The sequence below is a fragment of the Thermobia domestica genome, chromosome 12 (assembly GCF_964235325.1).
Source record: "Thermobia domestica chromosome 12, izTheDome1.hap1.1, whole genome shotgun sequence".
Lineage (NCBI taxonomy): Eukaryota > Metazoa > Arthropoda > Insecta > Zygentoma > Lepismatidae > Thermobia > Thermobia domestica.
In genome coordinates, this window is record NC_137465.1 from 149,260,671 (window position 1) to 149,279,459 (window position 18,789).

The window sequence follows — 18,789 nt, forward strand, 5'->3', positions numbered from 1 at the left end:
TTGACCGAAGTTTTGGGCCTTAAGAAGGTTAATTCGCGGTTTGTACCACACAAACTCACCGAAGACCAAAAAGTTGATCGAATTGCGCATTGCGAAGACATCGTTAAAAGTGCTCGGCAGGATAGAAACTTCTTGAAATCGATTGTAACTGGTGACGAGACTGGTGTTTTGAATATGAGCCCGAAACAAAGCGGCAAAGTGCTGAATGGAGAGCGCCGGATGAAGGAACATCCAAAAAAAGTCGCTTGGTGAAGTCAAAAGTTAAGGTGATGCTGATTTGTTTTTACGATTCAAAAGAAATTATCCACAAAGAATTTGTTCAGCCCGGCCAGACAGTCACTGGAGAGTTTTACTTGGGCGTCATGAAGCGTTTGCTGGCAAGAATTCGTCGTATTCGGCCCGAATATCGCGAAATCGGCAGTTGGACTCTTTTGGACGATAATGCACCATCACATCGTTCGCGACTTGTAACTGAATTTTTGGTCAAAAATTACATTATTCGGTTGCATCATCCGCCCTATTCACCAGATCTCGCTCCGTGCGATTTCTATCTGTTCCCGAAACTGCATTTGGCGATGAAAGGAAAGTGGCACGCATCGATTGATGCCATTGAGAAGGCGACGACCGCCGTCCTAAAGACCATTCCAATAAAGGACATGGAGAAGTCGTTTGACAACTTGTTGGAGCGTGCAAATATGTGTATCGATGCAGAAGGGGAATACATTGATTAATAAAAATGATTTGTTCCAAAATGTACATTGCTTTTTTGTTTTTTTTAAAACGTTCGGTTTCTTTTGGAATGGAGGGTGTATTTTAGAATTTTGAATTCAAAAATTCCCCATTCTAAATGTATTTGCTATTAAAAACACTAACGATATGAAACTTATTATTATTATTATTACAACCACCTCTGTCCAAAAAGTTCGGTGAATGACGTCATACTGCTCACGGTCGTAAGAATGCGCCACTGTCGCATCCTGTGCCAGACAGATCAAGACTTGTCTGAACAAGATCCCGAGAGGGGGCAATGCGAGTATGCTAATCGTGTGTAAACAGCATATTGTAGAGTGAAGGTGTGGTGTACGAGGTCGAACCCAAAAATAATGGGAACAAATATGCTTTCCTTCTTCGAAATTGGAAAATCAGAAAAAAAGACTTATGAAATGCAGACAACAGTTTACGAAGAACAGCATATGGGTGCTGTTTATGAGTGTGTTTATGTTCTTGAAGTATGTTTATGAGTGGTTTAAACGTTTCCGCGTAGGGCGGAACACCATGGAAGACTTCCCAAGAACTGGCTGATCTGCAACTGCACGTACACCGAAAGAGTGAAGGAACTTTTGGTCCAGGGTCGTCGTGTGGCACTGTGAATGATAGCGGAGGAAGTGAGAATTGGTCGTGAAACGGTCCACTTCATAGTGACTCAGGATTTGGGTAAATGCAAACTTTGCTTCCTGGTATTTGAGGTACGATTATGGAGTAAAATTATGGAGTGACGAGGTCCACGGTCGCCGAAAAGCAAGAAGGTGCGAAGTGGAAGATACTGCATCAAGTCCTTGATCGTGGTGCCCTTCGACCATAGGGGTTTCATACATAAAGAATTTTCCTAGAGGACACCACGTTAAATGCCGCTACTATGTGCAAATTGAAACGTCTGCTGCAATGGATAAGTGATTACGACCCCAATATACCAACCAAAGTAACTTGATTCCTTCATGATGAAGCCCGGCCAAACACTGCCTTCCTGGTGCAGCAGTTCTGGCCAACAAGGGAGTTGTCACTCAATCACCCACTTTACTCCCCAGACTTGTCTCCCCTGGACCTCTTGTTACCCAAATTGAAATCAGCCCTGAAGGGCTAGAGGTTTCCGGACATTTCGGATATCCAACGTAATTTTACGACCCAAATGAAGCCATCTCTAAAGAGAGTACGCCAGGAGTTTCCGGAACATGCACATCCGTTCTCAGAAATACGTTACTATTAATAGAGATTACTTCGAACGACAGTTCACTGACATTTTAGGTAAGACAACAATCCATTCGAAACATACACAAGTCTACTACTCCATAATAACAGAGACTTTGATCAAAGAACTATATTATTTCATGAAATCTTTAAAATGTCACACATTAATGTTCTGTATGCGAATCATGAATTTACCTGATCTGGTAGTTTAGTATCTGACGAAAGGCGTAGCGAACTAACCAAACATTTCACTTTTCCGTAATCTTCCTCCCTGCAAAGAAAGAAAGGAAAAAAACTCTTCAAGATAGATTGAAACCAATAACTGATACAAATGAAAATTATAAATTTGATATTCGAAGCAAAATTAAATCCACAAACTTCGTCCCTTTATATGTTAACATTTACCTCTATTTATAATCTTTTAATCAAAGCTGCAAGAACATACATGTTTTGATATATAAATCGGAAACGAGAGAGTAAATGCATCCATATTACAGGAACTCTAAGTACAGTGGCGTTACTTTAAATAAAAAAGAAAAGAAAAAGAAAAAATGAGAAGTGCTGTATCCTAATCTGTATGTACTATTGAAGCAAACATACGCAGATATCTTTTGCTCCATTAAAGTTTTTCTTTCAAATATAGTATCAGAACATAGGTTACAAGTGCAGAGCTCTCGATTTGATTTATTTATTATTATTATTATGACTACAAATCTAGTTTTATTATTATTATTATTATTATTATTATTACATCAAAATTCAAGAATGTTATTTGTCATAATAGAAATTTAATATTCTGTATCGCACAGACGCGTTCAGAAATGATGTGTAATAAATTTCGATTGGCTCTCTTAAATAGTGTTTCGAAGCATAGGGCTGCAAGAAATAAAGCGAATATTTCACAGCAGAAGACTGCAGCCTTAGGAACGCAACGCAATATTTATTCCAATCCGATGTACTATTGTAGCAAAGTGCAACCTGCAGCTTTCGTCTTCAACTTATGTTTACATTATGTACTGGGTGAAAATTTACTCTGTTGTGCGTTTACGTTATCTTATATATTGAAAAGCCGAGTAAGAAATCCAAACACAGTGTTTATCATGTATTTATTATAGGTGTATGAATAACATTTTGAATATTATAAATGAATCTAGTTCTTCGAAATGTATTGAGAAAGGATTTTAAAAAGAAAGAACACCATTTATAAGTATGCCTTTACATACAACTCAATGTAAAATGTATGTAATTGAACTTTACCTTAATAATTATGAAAATTTTAAAGATCTTATTTTTTCTTCAGAACTTCGCAAATTTATTCCAAATCGTGAAAAACATGTAATATTACTTACTCTTGGGCGGAGGGAGGTTTCGGAAGAACTCTTGGGTAGTCATTTCGCAGCTTCGGTGGACGAGCGGGTAACGGTGGCTTTGGTCCCAGAGGTCGAGGAGGTGGGCGGCTCTTTGAAGACTGTACATCTGAATGGGTCACTGGTTGACTAGAATTAAACTGGGCAGTTTTCATTGACTCTGAAAATAAATAAAAACAACTAGTCATTCTAATCAGGTTGTTTGGGTATTACATCTTATAACTTCAAAAGATCATATATCATAATTTGCTACGTCTACTAATTACAGTACCAACATGCAAAACGGTGCATAACACTTTAACTGTGAGTATTTAATAGTTTTACATTCTGAAGACAGAGAGGACGTTTAAAATGTTTTAAAAATTATTTTAATCGAGTTGGTTGTTTGATCTGTAGTTTATTGCTATCTTCAGCACCGTGGTTATATGACTTGTGGACCTACAGCTTAACATGAGATTCGAAGCACATGGGTTTCCGCCGGGAATCAAACACGGATCTCCTACGCCAAAGGCAGGAGATATGAAGAGACCTACAAGACCTTTTAGCACACTTTGTAGGTTGCTCACCACAACCAATAAAATGATTGGGAAACTGCTTTCAGATATATCCTAACATGACGGTAAAAAGTGTGGGGAGGCGTCTAACTGAAGGAAAAAGTTCTCTGATTCAGTGTGCAAAATGGTATTAACCAGTTCTGCAACAACTGAAGAAAGGACTCTTCAGTTGCAGTTTGTTCTTCAAAGAAGAAACGCTCAAGAAGTTTCTTCTGAGAATGGCACAAAAAACATTGGTCTTTGGAGAGTCTCGCTCGTATTCAACAATATTATATGGATTTTCTGTTCCCCAAATTCTACAATTGTGACTGTTTACTTTCCCATTTGTTTGAACTATTGCCTTGTTCGAAAAAAATAACTAAATTCACAAAAGCATCATTATTGTTCTGCAATGTATAGCAAAACTGGAATCGGTGGTATACTGATAGTAATTTTATGTATGTAATTCTCAAGATTGTGAATACACTGAAAATCTGTATACTTACGTATTTTCATTCACAGCTCTATATAATTTTAAAATGACGTTTTTTTTTACATGGCTAACAACTTCCACATATTCTTACACGTTACGAAAGTGGAAATTATTGTACGATTTGTAACCAACGTTGCAGCCAGAGGGACTTAGAAGACCTTAGCGTATGGAGCTCCCTTACAACTGAAACCGTGAAACACGTCCGAAATCCAACTTCTTACATAATATTTTGCTTAGATCTTGAAACCTGATCTAAGCAACCTGAACACAATCCCACCTTATGGGTAATATGTGACTCACATTGTTATTTTCCAAACATTATTTCTCTTGGAGCGGTGAAACCAGTGTCGTATCCAAATGAAGAACATAATATATACAAATGCTCTACTCTTACGATTGAAATTACACTCAAGAAACATAATTACAACACACCCTATTTTTTTTTCCGGACTTGAAACAGGATTGCAGCAAAAGGTGCCTTCCTTTTGACTGAGATGTTACTTCCACACATTACTTTTTCTCAGTCCTAAAACCAGAATCGCAGCAAAAGGATATTAACTCACATTATTATTATTAGCATTCAATCATTATTTATACTTTTCTTGTACATTATTTGCATTAAAACGTTCATATCGTTTTATTTAATTTTCCTTTTAATTTCACTATTACGTGAAATATACTCTTATTATTGGTCGGTGATGTGTACCCAGCAAAGGCCAATCTTACATCACTTTAGAAGAATAACATTTTAAGTTCTAATACTGTTTTACCGTTTTAAAGAATTATTGATTAACTGGTTTTTAAGTGTTATCATTATCAGTGGTATGAAGTTTCCACCATTGGCAACCCATAAAACACGATCAATTACTAATCAACTATTCAACATCAAAATATCGGTTTGCCTTTCTTATCCCAAACAGAAGTTCTGACTACGTTACTGATTGGCATCTTTTAGAAATTTGCTTCTCTTCATTTATTTATTCTACATTCAATTCTTATTTATATTTGTAATTTTTTAGTTTTTAACTTAATTTTCATACATATTGTGTGTTTCAGATGACAAGCGGCCCGACCTTGAGCTGGCTTCACACGGCACCCAATTGGCTTTGAGCGGTGTTGACAATTCGCGACTAGGAGTTCTGCACGTTCACTTTTCACGCTACTGCAAATCTTGACAATACCAGATGCGCTACTTAGAAAAATTGTATTAACTGCTCACTTTATGAAGTAGAGAAAAGAATTACAACAACATACGTGAAAACTACATCTTTCTACGTCAACTGGTTGTCATGATACACGCTTTTAAAGGTTTTTATATAAAACAATTACTAAAACGAGCGTTGAGTCTTGTGTCTTATTTCCAGTGGATTCTTCTTCGATTTGGAAATAGAACTCAACTTTTATCACAGGATAATCAGGGATGTAGCCAGCAGGTTGTTCTAGGGGAATATTACTTTCAGGGGAAGGCAAGCTTTTCACACATTAAAAACAGAACAAATGACCACTTTCAGAATATGAAAGCATTTTAACTCACCATACATACATACATACTATACACATATATTTTCACGATGCTACCTTATCAAAAGACGGATCTTGACAGTGCTGAAGTTGAAAACCAGATTAAGAGATGAATCAATAAGCTATTCATAAGAAAACAAATGCTGTTTATAGCAGTCCAATGGCACCGACTTTCCAAAATTTATGTGGGTGCATATCAATGGCGGGATGTGTTAGCCTATATGTTTTCAGGGTACTTCTTAGGATACACAGTCAAAATTCTTGAGTATGCTGGAATAGTATATTCACATTGTGAATAATGTTGCCAATGTATGTGTCATAATCTTAACTGGAGGAAGAGCGAGAAGGGAAAAAGAGGTCCGCAATCCGACAACACCGCGCACCGTTGGCTATTGCCCGTGATGCTTTACATCTGAAACACACAGTAAAACAAGTTACCTTTTCAGTTCAGTTGTATTAAAGCATTTAATTATTAAATAATAATAAATTCAGTTTGCCTTCTTCTTTTGTATTTTATCATTTTTAAATCTAGTTTCGATTATTACTTTGTGTAATAAATCTGCAAATAAGTTTCTGAAAAAAAAATACTAACCTGTTTCTTTAAGTTCTCTACGTAGACTAATTTCGGAGCTAATTTTGAGACACCTCGGCACCTTTCGTCAGATTCGTCCCAAAATGATATAACTTTTTTTTTTTTTAATCTTCTCCTGGTTAATTGATTAATTGGCGCCCCGCTCGGCAGTGAAGTTATGAGACAGAGACCTACAGCTTAATGTGGTATCTGAACCACATGAGCTCCCACCGGGAAGTAAAAGGCGCACACAGTAAACGTACAGCCATAACGGGAGTTCGAAATTCCTTTTCTGTGTTAGACACAACTCTATACGAAATCCACTTACACACGCCAAGTTTTGTTGCACATAAATACTAAAGAGAAAACATAATTTCTCTGTTCTTTGTTATATCTACTTTATCTGATGTCTAAATATTAACTTACCGACCTAGCCTACTCTTACTAATTATTACACAGCCACAAAAAATAAATAAATAAATAAATAAAAAGTTTTGTGCACCTGACCCCAGTGTATGGATTGGATGTATTTTGTTACAGAGAATCCAAATTTCGAAACCCCAGGACGATTGACTGAGTCAATTCCTTTTTTATGGGCGAAAAACAATTCCTTTCTATGAGCGAAAAACTTGAGCGATTTTGGATACGGAAGATATACGTAACACAGCCATACAAAAAAACAAAAGTTCTGTTTTCTGTTCAGCGGACCCCAGAGTATGGATTCGATGTATTTTGTTACACAGAATCCAAATTTCGATACCCCAGGACGATTGACTGAGTCAATTCCTTTTTATCGGCGAAAAGCAATTCCTTTCTATGAGCGAAAAAGTTTAGCGATTTTGGATAAGGAAAATACACGTAACACAGCCATACAAAAAACAAAAGTTCTGTTTTCTATTCAGCGGACCTCAAAGTATGGATTCGATGTATTTTGTTACACAGAATCCAAATTTCGAAACCCCAGGGCGATTGACTGAGTCAATTCCTTTTTATGGGCGAAAAACAATTCCTTTCTATGAGCTAAAATTTTGAGCGCTTTTGGATAAGGAAGATTCACGTAACACAGCCATACAAAAAACAAAAGTTCTGTTTTCTATTCAGCGGACCTCAAAGTATGGATTCGATGTATTTTGTTACACAGAATCCAAATTTCGAAACCCCAGGACGATTGACTGAGTCAATTCCTTTTTATGGGCGAAAAACAATTCCTTTATATGAGCTAAAATTTTGAGCGCTTTTGGATAAGGAAGATTCACGTAACACAGCCATACAAAAAACAAAAGTTCTGTTTTCTATTCAGCGGACCTCAAAGTATGGATTCGATGTATTTTGTTACACAGAATCCAAATTTCGAAACCCCAGGGCGATTGACTGAATCAATTCCTTTTTATGGGCGAAAAACAATTCCTTTCTATAAGCGAAAAACTTGAGCAGTTTTGGATAGGGAGGATACACGTAACAGAACCATACAAAAAAAAAAAAAAAGTTCTGTGTAGCGGACCCCAGGACGATTGACCGTGTTAATTTTATTTTAAAGGCAAAAGACATGTCTTACAGAAATGTAAAAATGCCACGGTCAATCGTCCTGGGGTTTTCGAAATTTGGATTCGGGATTTAACACACACACACACACAAAAAAAAAAAAAAAAAAAAAAAAAAATAGAATCTATACTGTGAGTTCCGCTGCACAGAACTTTTTATTTTTTTGTGTGTGGCTATGTTACTTTACTGCTTTTCGGATCGAAATACTATCATCACGTATTGTCAAATATTTCTTACATTTATAAATGTTTCCTCATTGAACATATTATTGTTTTACTTTTGTTACTGTTGAAATCTGCTCCAGGAGGTGTGGTCCACTTTTACGTATTTTCTTACACTAGAATGTTTTGTTTATCAGTAAATAAAAAAAAAAAATCTATCTGTAATGTTGCACAGTCAAGATCACAGTTATTATAATTCTTATTTTATTTTATTTTTCTAAAACAGCCACTATGTTATATAGATGGAACTATAAAGTTCAAAAGTGTTTAACTTCTTTTCTACTTTCTAATGTTCACTCTAGTCATTAAATTCTTAAACTGAGATACTATGCAACATAATTAATATTAAAAAAAAAAAATCCAGTTGATATACTATGAACTGTAACTACGGCAAAACGGGAATTTTGTGACAATTTAGTTTAAATTACACTGTTATTTTATTTTGTTTCTTCACGTTTTACCAAGGATCTTCATTGATCATGAAATTTAAATGTCCATTCACTCGTAGTGATTTATTTTTTAAATGTTCGGCTTATCCTTTTACTAACCTTCTGACGGAACTCCATTTACCGGTGGAGGTATCCTCGAACTTGGTTGCTGAAATAGAAAATAAAAAGAGATTTGAGCTTTTTAACTATTAAAAATTAATGCACAAGGTCAAAAGAAACAATCAATATAATATATAGTTTCTCAATGAGATTCACAAGCCATACAAAATGGCAAGGCAATCATGTGAGCACTACAGAGTATATAAAAATAATTATCAAGAAAATGGCCAAGATTATACAAAATACTTAGTTGTTGAGCACCTTATTTGTTTTGTGAGTTTGTTTACCACAGGCTTACTATCAAACTATGTAACAAAAATACAAAAATGAAATAAATATTTCTAATGTGTTAGTATGCATGATATTCTTGCGAATAAAATCAGAAAAATAAACACACTGCTGAACAAGACTAAACTTATTGAATATAAAAACACATTTACACGTGACGTTTCGATCTTCTAGCCAAGATCCTCATCAGACGTACACTCGATGAGGATCTTGGCTAGAAGATCGAAACGTCACGTGTAAATGTGTTTTTATATTAAATAAGTTTAGTCTTGTTCAGCAGTGTGTTTATTTTTCTGTTTTTATGATATTCTTGTTAAAAGGAATGTCGTTACTATAGTTATCAATCAACACATTATTGTTACAAATATACATTATTACTTGCTCTTTAAAAATATTGTTAATTTTTCTTTAAAACAATTAACAATAGACGTAATACTATCAATCCTAATAGTAAACGGGAACGTCTCAAGTCTTTGCGTCACGCTAAAATTCCACTATGATAAACAGTAATACAGATGTCGCTACATGTACAACGAAGTTCTTGATTAAGTGAATAAATACGGTTGGTGTGCAAACTAAAAGAATAAAATAATAAATAAATAAATAAATAGAACTTTTAATTAAAGCATGATTTTAACCTAACGTGTAAAACCAGCCGAAGGTTCTGGCAGAACAATTAGTACAAATACAAACATAATACAACTCAAAGTAAGTATTTTTTTTTTTTTTTTTTTTTTTTTTTAATCGACCGCAACTGTATTGATCTTAGATTCGTACGAATTTAGACCATTTAACCTTGATTTTTATCATTTTCAATTTTTATTTCTTTTTACGTTCTTTTAATTTTGTTACTTTTTTTTTTTTTCATTTATAGGAATAAAATGAATCTTGGTTTAACATTCTACGATTATGTCCAAATGTTCACCAGCTCATCCTTGACTGTCAACTTGATATTTTGTTTCCTTGCTAAGGAAAATGGAGAACGTGATCATTCAGAAAACAGTGAGAAAGATAACTATCAGTGTCCAACCGATCCTAGAGCTACTGCTGGCAGATTCTCGATTATTCGTACGTTCCCTCACATTTCATATACTGAGTTTCTGTCAGTTTTGCAATATTAACGAAAGCTTGCTCGTTAAGAAAATTATGCCATTTTAGAGGAAAATTAAAGGAATATCCTAAGCAAACACTGATTATCAAATATGAAATGGCACCGAAGACATTCCTGGCAGTTCCTCGAAATAACAATTCGTTTCTAATGCTTCTGACTTTAACTTCTCCAGGGCAATGGAATACGCAAGGGGTAGAGTTCTTGGTTTTCTTCCCAACTCTTGGACAATATATAGTTATTATACAAAAACAAGTTTTTACTAAATTAAGATATGTGTGCTTTTCCAGTTTAAGTATCCATATTTGAATTCATGAATTATGATTTATTTCTTCATGAAATGAACTACTACTACCTTATAAATTGTTTCGTATCAAGAAAGTTACATTCATGGTACAGATTTACTTTGGGAGGGCTTAACCAGTATGTCATGTGGACACATGGCGTAAAAATGAGTGCAAAATGTTAACCAGCCTGTGCAAGGTGGTCATTAAAAGGTATGCCCTAATCAAGTCAGGGTAAGCCTGTCGGCCCACGAGGTAAGAAGCAGATACGTCAGCGACTTTGCGTTTGCACGTAAGCGAGGATAGTAGAAACATACTGTATTTCCTCATGTTACTAAATGTCTTACACGTGTTATACATCTTTATCATCATTTAATACTATCCTTCAGTTAATCATGGTTACCTTATGGACTATTACGTGCTTAAAAGCAAACAGTTCGAGATAATATATTTTTTAAATTATTTGGGTTGTCAGAGATAAGATTCCCATGAATTCCGATATTTTATACATATATATATCTTTTGAAATAACATTAGATATTTCTTCTGTAAATTTTACAATTCTATGGGTACGTAAACTGAGAAAGCAGAAAGATATATAAAGGTAACCAAGATAAATCTGTCGCTTTTTTGGAGGTTTGTCTGTCTATTTATACCGTGAGTTGAATGCTAATGGGGATAAGACGAAGGTCAGTTGTTGGTGTTGGTATATCCAATATACTATCTGGTTGTGGCAGTTCAGTTAAACCGTGAACTTGCATAAGAATAGACTGAACATGGGATCTCCACAGAGCGTCATAAGGGCGTGTATGCTGTACGAGTTCAAACTGGGATCAAACGCCGCTGCAGCGGGGTGGAAGATATGCCAGGCATTTGGTGAGGGTGTCGTGACTACGCGGACAGTACAGCGGTGGTTTAACACGTTTAAGGAAGCCCAACACATGTATAAAATGAAGATCTTCAGGCAGTAATTGAGGCGAACACTGGTCAGACATGTAAGGAACTGGAACTACAATACAGTGTGAGTGGAGAAACCATTCGGCAGCACCTTCACCAACTTGGGAAACACTACAAGTTAGGTCGATGGGCCCCACATGATTTGACTCCGGGCCAGAAGGCAACGCAAGCAGACACCTATGTTTCTTTGCTGTCTCGTCTGAGGCAGGAGACATTTCTGGACAGGGTATTGTTATGTGATGAGAAGTTCCACGCCGCCGTCATTATTTGTTAGCATCCCATGAACCTGTACCAGAAGAAAGTCGTCCTGTGTGTTGGATGGACTGTTCGTGGCGTCGTGCATCGGGAACTGCTATTAGAGCTGGTCAGAGCATCAATGCAACTGTGTACTGTCAGCAATTGAGCCGTGTTCAAGAAAAACTCAGAACTCTGGAGGCAGCACTTCTGAATCGCAAAGGGGTCCTCCTGTTACAGGACAATGTTAAGCCCCACGTGGCTAGGATGACCCGATACACCATTCTACGCCTTGGATGTGAAACACTGTTGCATCCGCCATACTCCACGGACATTGTAACGTCCGATTATCACCTGCTCCATTCCTTGGACAATCACGTTAGAGAACGCCAGTTCAAATCCCTAATAGAGGTCCAAAATGCACTTGATACTTTCTCCGCTTCACGGCCCACCAAGTTCTACCGCTATGGAATCCATGGCCTTCCAGAACATTGGCAGAAGGTCGCCGATGCTGATAGGGACTATTTTTGATCTTCCAGGTACGTCTTAGGTGATACATCGATGTTCGAAGGTGGTGGATGAAAAAGCGACAAAATTTTCTTGGTTACCTTATATATAAAATTGCAATCACCTCAAATGATATGAACTTGTGAGATTGAACCCTCCCCGTTCCGAATTCTGCATGCGCTATAGCTCTGGATTAAGAGCCAGGAAACTAATTTAAACCTACAACTGATAAATAAATAAATAAATAAAGGGTGCTGGTTAATTTTTGGCACACAACATTTTGGTAAATTCATAGGTAATATTCAACACTTTAAGTCATATTTATAAAGAACAAACTTCTGCAGGCGATATAATTAAATACAAAGTATTGTATTTTAGGTTTACAAATGTAAAATCATTACAAGTGCTTTACGACGGATAAAATAAGTGAGGGCATATGAAACATGACTGTATTAGATACTATTCTCCACTGACGATGTATTTCTACACAGCGTATAGAGGTTGTATTTTAGCTTTACAAGTGGTGTGCTACTAGTATGAAACCATGACAAGTGCTACTGAAATTTGTATCACTGCCAGAATCCACTTATTTTCACTACCCTCTTACGCATATACCCATCGTCACTGACGCGCCTGTTCCCTTCAGACGCACCCTATTTCTCCAGCCTCCCAGCTTTGCTCTGCTCTAAATTAGGTAGCATTCGTGTTTAGTGTCCACTTAGCACAGGTTGGTTTCTTTCTTGCACTATAGTTTGTATGCCAAACATCCGGCTGCCGTATTTATACCCAAACTGTATATATATATAAAGAAAAAAAAATAATTTTTTGACAATTACTTCTGAATGCTTCGTTGAATTTTATCTATGTCGAGCAAGATATTTTCATGTCGCCCGCGCATATTATTTAACCGATAATAAGAAAATTAGTGAAAGAATTATAATTTTTCAACAATTACTTCGAGTAGTGTGCAAAAGTAAACTTGCAGGAAATAAGAGCTTCTTTGGCTGATTTCTTTTTCTCAAGCAAGTAGAGATTGCGAGATTACTAACTGTTTGTTCCACACACACACACACACACACACAAAAAAAAAAAAAAAAAAAACTGAACGAACAGGCTTTTTGTTGTACGATTAATCTGACAATCTTTACGGTTGATTCTTCAGATAACATGACAGAAACTATTTATAAGAAAATATACTATAGTTAATTACATGCAAAGCGACACGCATATCATTAAAATTTCCTTTGACTTTCAATTTTCACTGAGACAGTGTGTTCTCTGTGTTTTCTTCAACTCTCGGTCACTTTTAGCACATTGCACTGATGAATTGGTTCTGGAAATTGCATCCATTTCTTTGTAGATAACAAAAGGAAATTCTACAAGTACACAAATACTACACTTCATTTCACAAAACAGCAAATATCAACTCAACATGACACGCCTACTTATCGCCTGAGGAACAAAAATTGAAAACACGCGCAGCGTTAGAATTTGTTTCGACTTAAAAACTTCGGTGTTGCACTGGACAATTCATTCATCTCCACTCTCTGCCTTAGATTTAGGTAATATATCAGGGGATAAAAAGAAGAAAAGCTTAGAGAAAATCGATAAAGAATAATTATAAAAATAAAAACAATACAATTGGATATTGACAGACTCGTAGTGTAACTTTTTTTTCATGTTCAACATCGAGTCCAGTCCATTTTCTCAGGGTACTCCCGTTTCCTCCCATATTTTCATTCCACCAATTCTTAAATTGTCATTCACTTGCTTTAATCATCCGTCTTGCTTAACCTAAAAGCCATACTTGTGGACGTTAAAGATGTCGTTTCATTTTTATATGTATGTACTGATATATAGTCAGGGATTTATTTGTAGCCAGGGAAGCCTGGGAATTTCCCCCCTTCTAAGTTTTGACTTCCCTGTCTCTGGATTTAATTCAGTCTTCCCAACCTGGGAAGATATATTCCCCCTTTCTCAAGATATAATCTGTTTTGAAGTACAATGATTCAACTTGATGTTTTAGTAGCGATTCTTTATTTTTTCAGTATGTTTTGTCGCGAGCTATGTTGGTCTTGTTTATAGCATTGCTTCCCGAAGAATTGTTCATAGAATTGCTTCCAGTTCCTTCTGCAGAGTGTAAGAGTGGCTTTTCCAACTTAAACTTACAGTATACTGACGCTAGAAACCGTTTATCTGTAAAAACCCTCGAATCTGTTCTTTCCATAAACGTTAATGGACTAGATATTACTTCTTTCAATGCAGAAAGGTATGCCTTCAGCTGGATAAAAAGTGGACATCATGCTACTACCGACAAACCAACTGAAAAAGACGTTATCCGATGTAAACAAACCTCCTATTGCTTAACTATTCTAAAGTGAAGTACGCTGTGAAAATATTATTAATTTCTAAAGACAGTGTTAGATAAGTCATGCTTCAGCTTAACTCAAGGTGAAATCGACAGTCAATCCTTTCTTGTGATTTTGTTGTAAAAACTGTAAATATTGTAGGCTACAATGGCTGTTTCAATTTGGAGAGTAAAAGTGAAAGAAAAGGTAATTTTTTTTCCTAGGTAGCATCATATTGGTAATTGTTTAATACATGCTCATGATTCTTCGGAGACCAGATTACAGTCCTTGTTGAATTCTGGATTCATTTTAATACCAGTATGTTTTATCTACCAGAAGTTTACTTTCAGCAGAACAGTGCTAGGGTCACACATCCCTGAATCTAATGTTATTAAGTACAAGGGGCAAGTGCCAAAACTCATTTATGATATAAGGAATGACACCTAGTACCGTCTTTCAACTTCTATTTAATAAAATCAGGTTCAAGTGTGTGTGTGCACCTATTACTATTCTGCTCAAAGTAAACTTTTACTTTTTTATCGTATTTATTGTTCGGGCGAGGAATTTGGTTTTCAAAGACCAGATCAGAACGGACTAAAGAACAATTTTTCATAACAAAACTGTTCTACGTAGGAGTGTGACACTTGTTACAAGTTGTGCAGATTGCAGTGTAACTATATGGCTCTTACTGGATGCTGCACACTTGTCCTCAGTAGTAGTACGAAAAGTAGCAAGGCAAGTAACGCATGTAATCTAATCTACCTAACCAAATCTTATTTAACGTATTTATTATAAAATTGTTTTTAAAAAGGTGAAAAAAACTATGAGCTTGGAGACCGCCTATCAAACTACTAGCATAGTTTTAAAGTAGGTAGGTTTAAAAATAGCGTTGTCCCAACCCCACTTTAAAGTTGTTCTGTTATACGGAACACAATCTTGCATAGACATTCCCCCCTTCTACAAAATCCACAAATAAATCACTGTATATAGTAAACCATTGACAATTTGCTGCTGGATGAAGATCTGTAGAACCAACTATCTTGAACAATTCTTTTCCACTCCGTACTGCTTCTTGATTTTGACACATGACCTTGTATGAGGACGTTTTCTAGAATTCCTTCTTGTCCCTTGGTACCCAGTCAAGAAATAATCATCGATAATCATTTCTTCATGCCTTTGTTTTCGTGATAATATCCGTAACTCCTGTTATCTTTGTTGATGTATGTGATTCTTCTCCTATCTTTGCGGGTGATTTCAAGTTAGAATACATAGCTTACAAGATAGCTACAACCTCTGACTTACCTAAAACTTAAAGTAAGCCGGTATGAGCCGGTTATGCATTCGAAAGTTCGAAAATCGGCCGGTATGGCATACCGTTAAAAATATCTGATTTGTCTACAGAAAAAAAAAAATACACATAGAAATAAGTGCAACGTTAGCATTAACTCAACAAATATGTTTGTACTATCAAAGATTTCGTTGCTGCTGTTTCGAAAGTAAATATCAGTTCCCTATCACCCTATTCAATGGCAGAATTTGTGCTCTTGATTTTTTTTCAACATTTGTGTGAGCAATTCTATCCCTCTCAAAAAAGAAAAAAAAAATCTAAATACCGTACCACCCGCCTTAAAATGTTTAACCTGGATCTGGCGTTGACAGGACTCTTTTTTTAAATTCCAAATTATTCTTTTCACATGGTCTGGACTTCTGCGTTTACAATTATAAGAAACTTGGTGTTAACCAGGAGACGAGACGAGACCGGAAGAAGTTTTTGAAAATGGAAATTAGATTGGAAAGAATCATTAAATACTAGTGGAATACAATACAATACGATGGAATTCAACGGAAAAAAAAAAATATTCATTGAATACTACGCTGATGATAGTGGGAAGTAAAACATTGACATATTAGCTATCTCTCTATATACGTACGTATATAGATTTTCACGTCAAAAATGGTGCAAAAATGAGAGAAATAGTCATGGTCTTTAGAGTTCCGTTAAAATTACTCTCTAAGGCAGCGTTTCCCAACCAGTGTGCCGCGGCACACTGGTGTGCCGTGAATGGGCCGCTGGTGTGCCGCGAGGAATCGAAACAAAATTATTAATTTTATAGCAATCAAATTGTAAAACGTAGGGAAAATATATATTTGTATTTCATATTACTATGAACCTCTACTATGAATCTACAATTTTAAGTTTCATACAGTGTTACTGTTCTGTACATTTCTAATGTTGAAAAAAGTATTTGTTGTCATTGTTATGACCATTATTGCTTCTTTATTGTTGCAGACTATTTCGCAACTTGAAAATTTAAAATATCATCCAATCCTTTCGACAAATTACCTACATTTGTGTTTTAAAAGTAAAAGAGATTTGTTTGTTCGTTCGTTATTTAGTGATCTTCCTTCTTAGTAAAAGGTTGGATACAGTTTTTAAAAAGAAAGCGTATTTCTAAAAACTTGAGTTCAATATTTCATTGCAATAATTGTTTTCTATTTTTAAATTAGAATAAAAATAAGCATAATGATTTACCACGGGGAAAAAACTGTGTTCGAGCTTTCTTCCCTGTGAGAAGGAGATCAATAATCACAGAAAAAATACCACTGTGTTTTATATTTACAAATAATATCTATAAGTGTGCCGCGAGAATCCAAGTAACACCCGTAGTGTGCCGCAAGTTGAAAAAGGTTGGGAAACGCTGCTCTAAGGGGTTATATTTGTTTCACACCGTCACCTCATCTAATGTCACTTTAAGTACTGGTGAACAGCATGAAAAACACAATAAGACTATCAGTGGCGTATTTACGATTTTGTTTCGGGAGGGGCTTTGCTAACTTTCGGGGGGGGCTTTGCCTGAAAATGTGAAAATTCTGCAAGATATTTCATATACTTTATTATAGTAAGTAAGATTTCGGGGGTGTCTTAAGCCCGGAAGCGCCCCCTAAATACGCCACTGAAGACTATATATAAATAGTTTATAAATTAAAAATTCAAGTTCTTTTTTATATATCTGTTCTGACATCCCAATCTCATTGCTGAAAGTATTATTGTAGGCCTATTAAAATTTCAAAATTGAAGGAATAAAAATAAAGGACTCAGTGCATTAGAAATTTAAGTCCGCTTTTAGTTATTTTGGACATATTTAGTCTTTAAAATCTCTAAAACTCCTTTCAGCGCTTAAAAGATCCATGCCCAGATATTGTAAATAGCTATTATAATGTTAAAAAAAAAAATAGAAAAAACAGTGTTAACTTGTCCATGTATGAAATACAGCGTACAAACTGTACGCATCTTTTTCTCACAACTTCGGTAACTGGGCTTGTATTCCTTGGGCTCTGAACGCCCGAATTGTGTAAATTAAAAATATTCGTTGGCACGCGATAATTAGAGCAAATTTCCACCACTGCTTATGCATCACAACCACATGCTACTTCCGTTGCACTGGCAAGGTGGCCAACTTAAACATCAAATAAAGTGCAAGGATTTGCAGTAAGGAGATACAACACAAAACAATGACGTTGAATGAAGAAGCAAATAAGGAAATAAAAACTTTTCCTTCCTTTTCCGTTTTTCTTTCCTTGGTAACTCTATTACTCTTACCATTGTGGAAACAAAACGTAGTCAATTTGTTCTTGTAAGTGGATTCGTGTTATCTAGTATACGTGCGTATATATGAGTGTTTTGCCACTTACGCTAACGTATCTAGGAGCGCCATTAAGTCAGCAAAGGAGGGGTAAATTGGTTGTCTCTTTACCCTGGGGTCGAATAAGGATTAGGCAAGGCTTTTGTGTCTGCATCGATAAACATTCGCTATAAGATTTTTAAAGCTAAAGGGTCATGTAGTTGGTTAAGCAAAGTTTATTGGCGAATATTCGAGGTACGTACTCAGGCGACATTTTTAGGAAGAAAAGTTTTTTTATCGTAAAGAATGATTTATATCTATTTAATTAAAATTACCGACGACAAAAATGTGTGACACTAGCTTCAACCGTTAGTACTATCAGTTATTTTAAAAACGATAATGCTTAAATAAGTACGGTTTAAAAAGAACTTTAAATATGAGAAGATACACGACCCGCTCGGGAGAGTAATACTCCCGGAAGTACGGTTTTTCGCGCGCTACTCTAGCCAGCTGTTTTACGCGCTATCCTAGTCAGTTGTTTTACGTTGGTCACAAAATCTATATCATTTAGTACAAGGGGAACAAAACGAGCCTTATATCATGGAGTACAAGGGCAACAAAACGAGCCCTGCAGGGCTTCTAACCCGTTCCTACTACTACTACTACTTATCTGCACAAA

At 35.9% G+C, this 18,789-nt stretch overlaps 1 protein-coding gene across 2 annotated transcripts in view; it reads right to left on the bottom strand.

Moving 5' to 3' along the window:
• LOC145666730 (uncharacterized) overlaps window positions 1–18,789 on the bottom strand; it is a 334,294-nt gene that overhangs the window by 140,839 nt on the left and 174,666 nt on the right. For both annotated transcript variants that reach the window (XM_081734260.1, XM_081734261.1), the window contains 3 exons: window positions 8,762–8,810; window positions 3,315–3,492; window positions 2,161–2,236 (listed from right to left, as the gene is read on the bottom strand). In XM_081734260.1, the coding sequence (XP_081590386.1) occupies window positions 2,161–2,236; window positions 3,315–3,492; window positions 8,762–8,810 (303 nt within the window). The remainder of the gene's footprint in view (window positions 1–2,160; window positions 2,237–3,314; window positions 3,493–8,761; window positions 8,811–18,789) is intronic.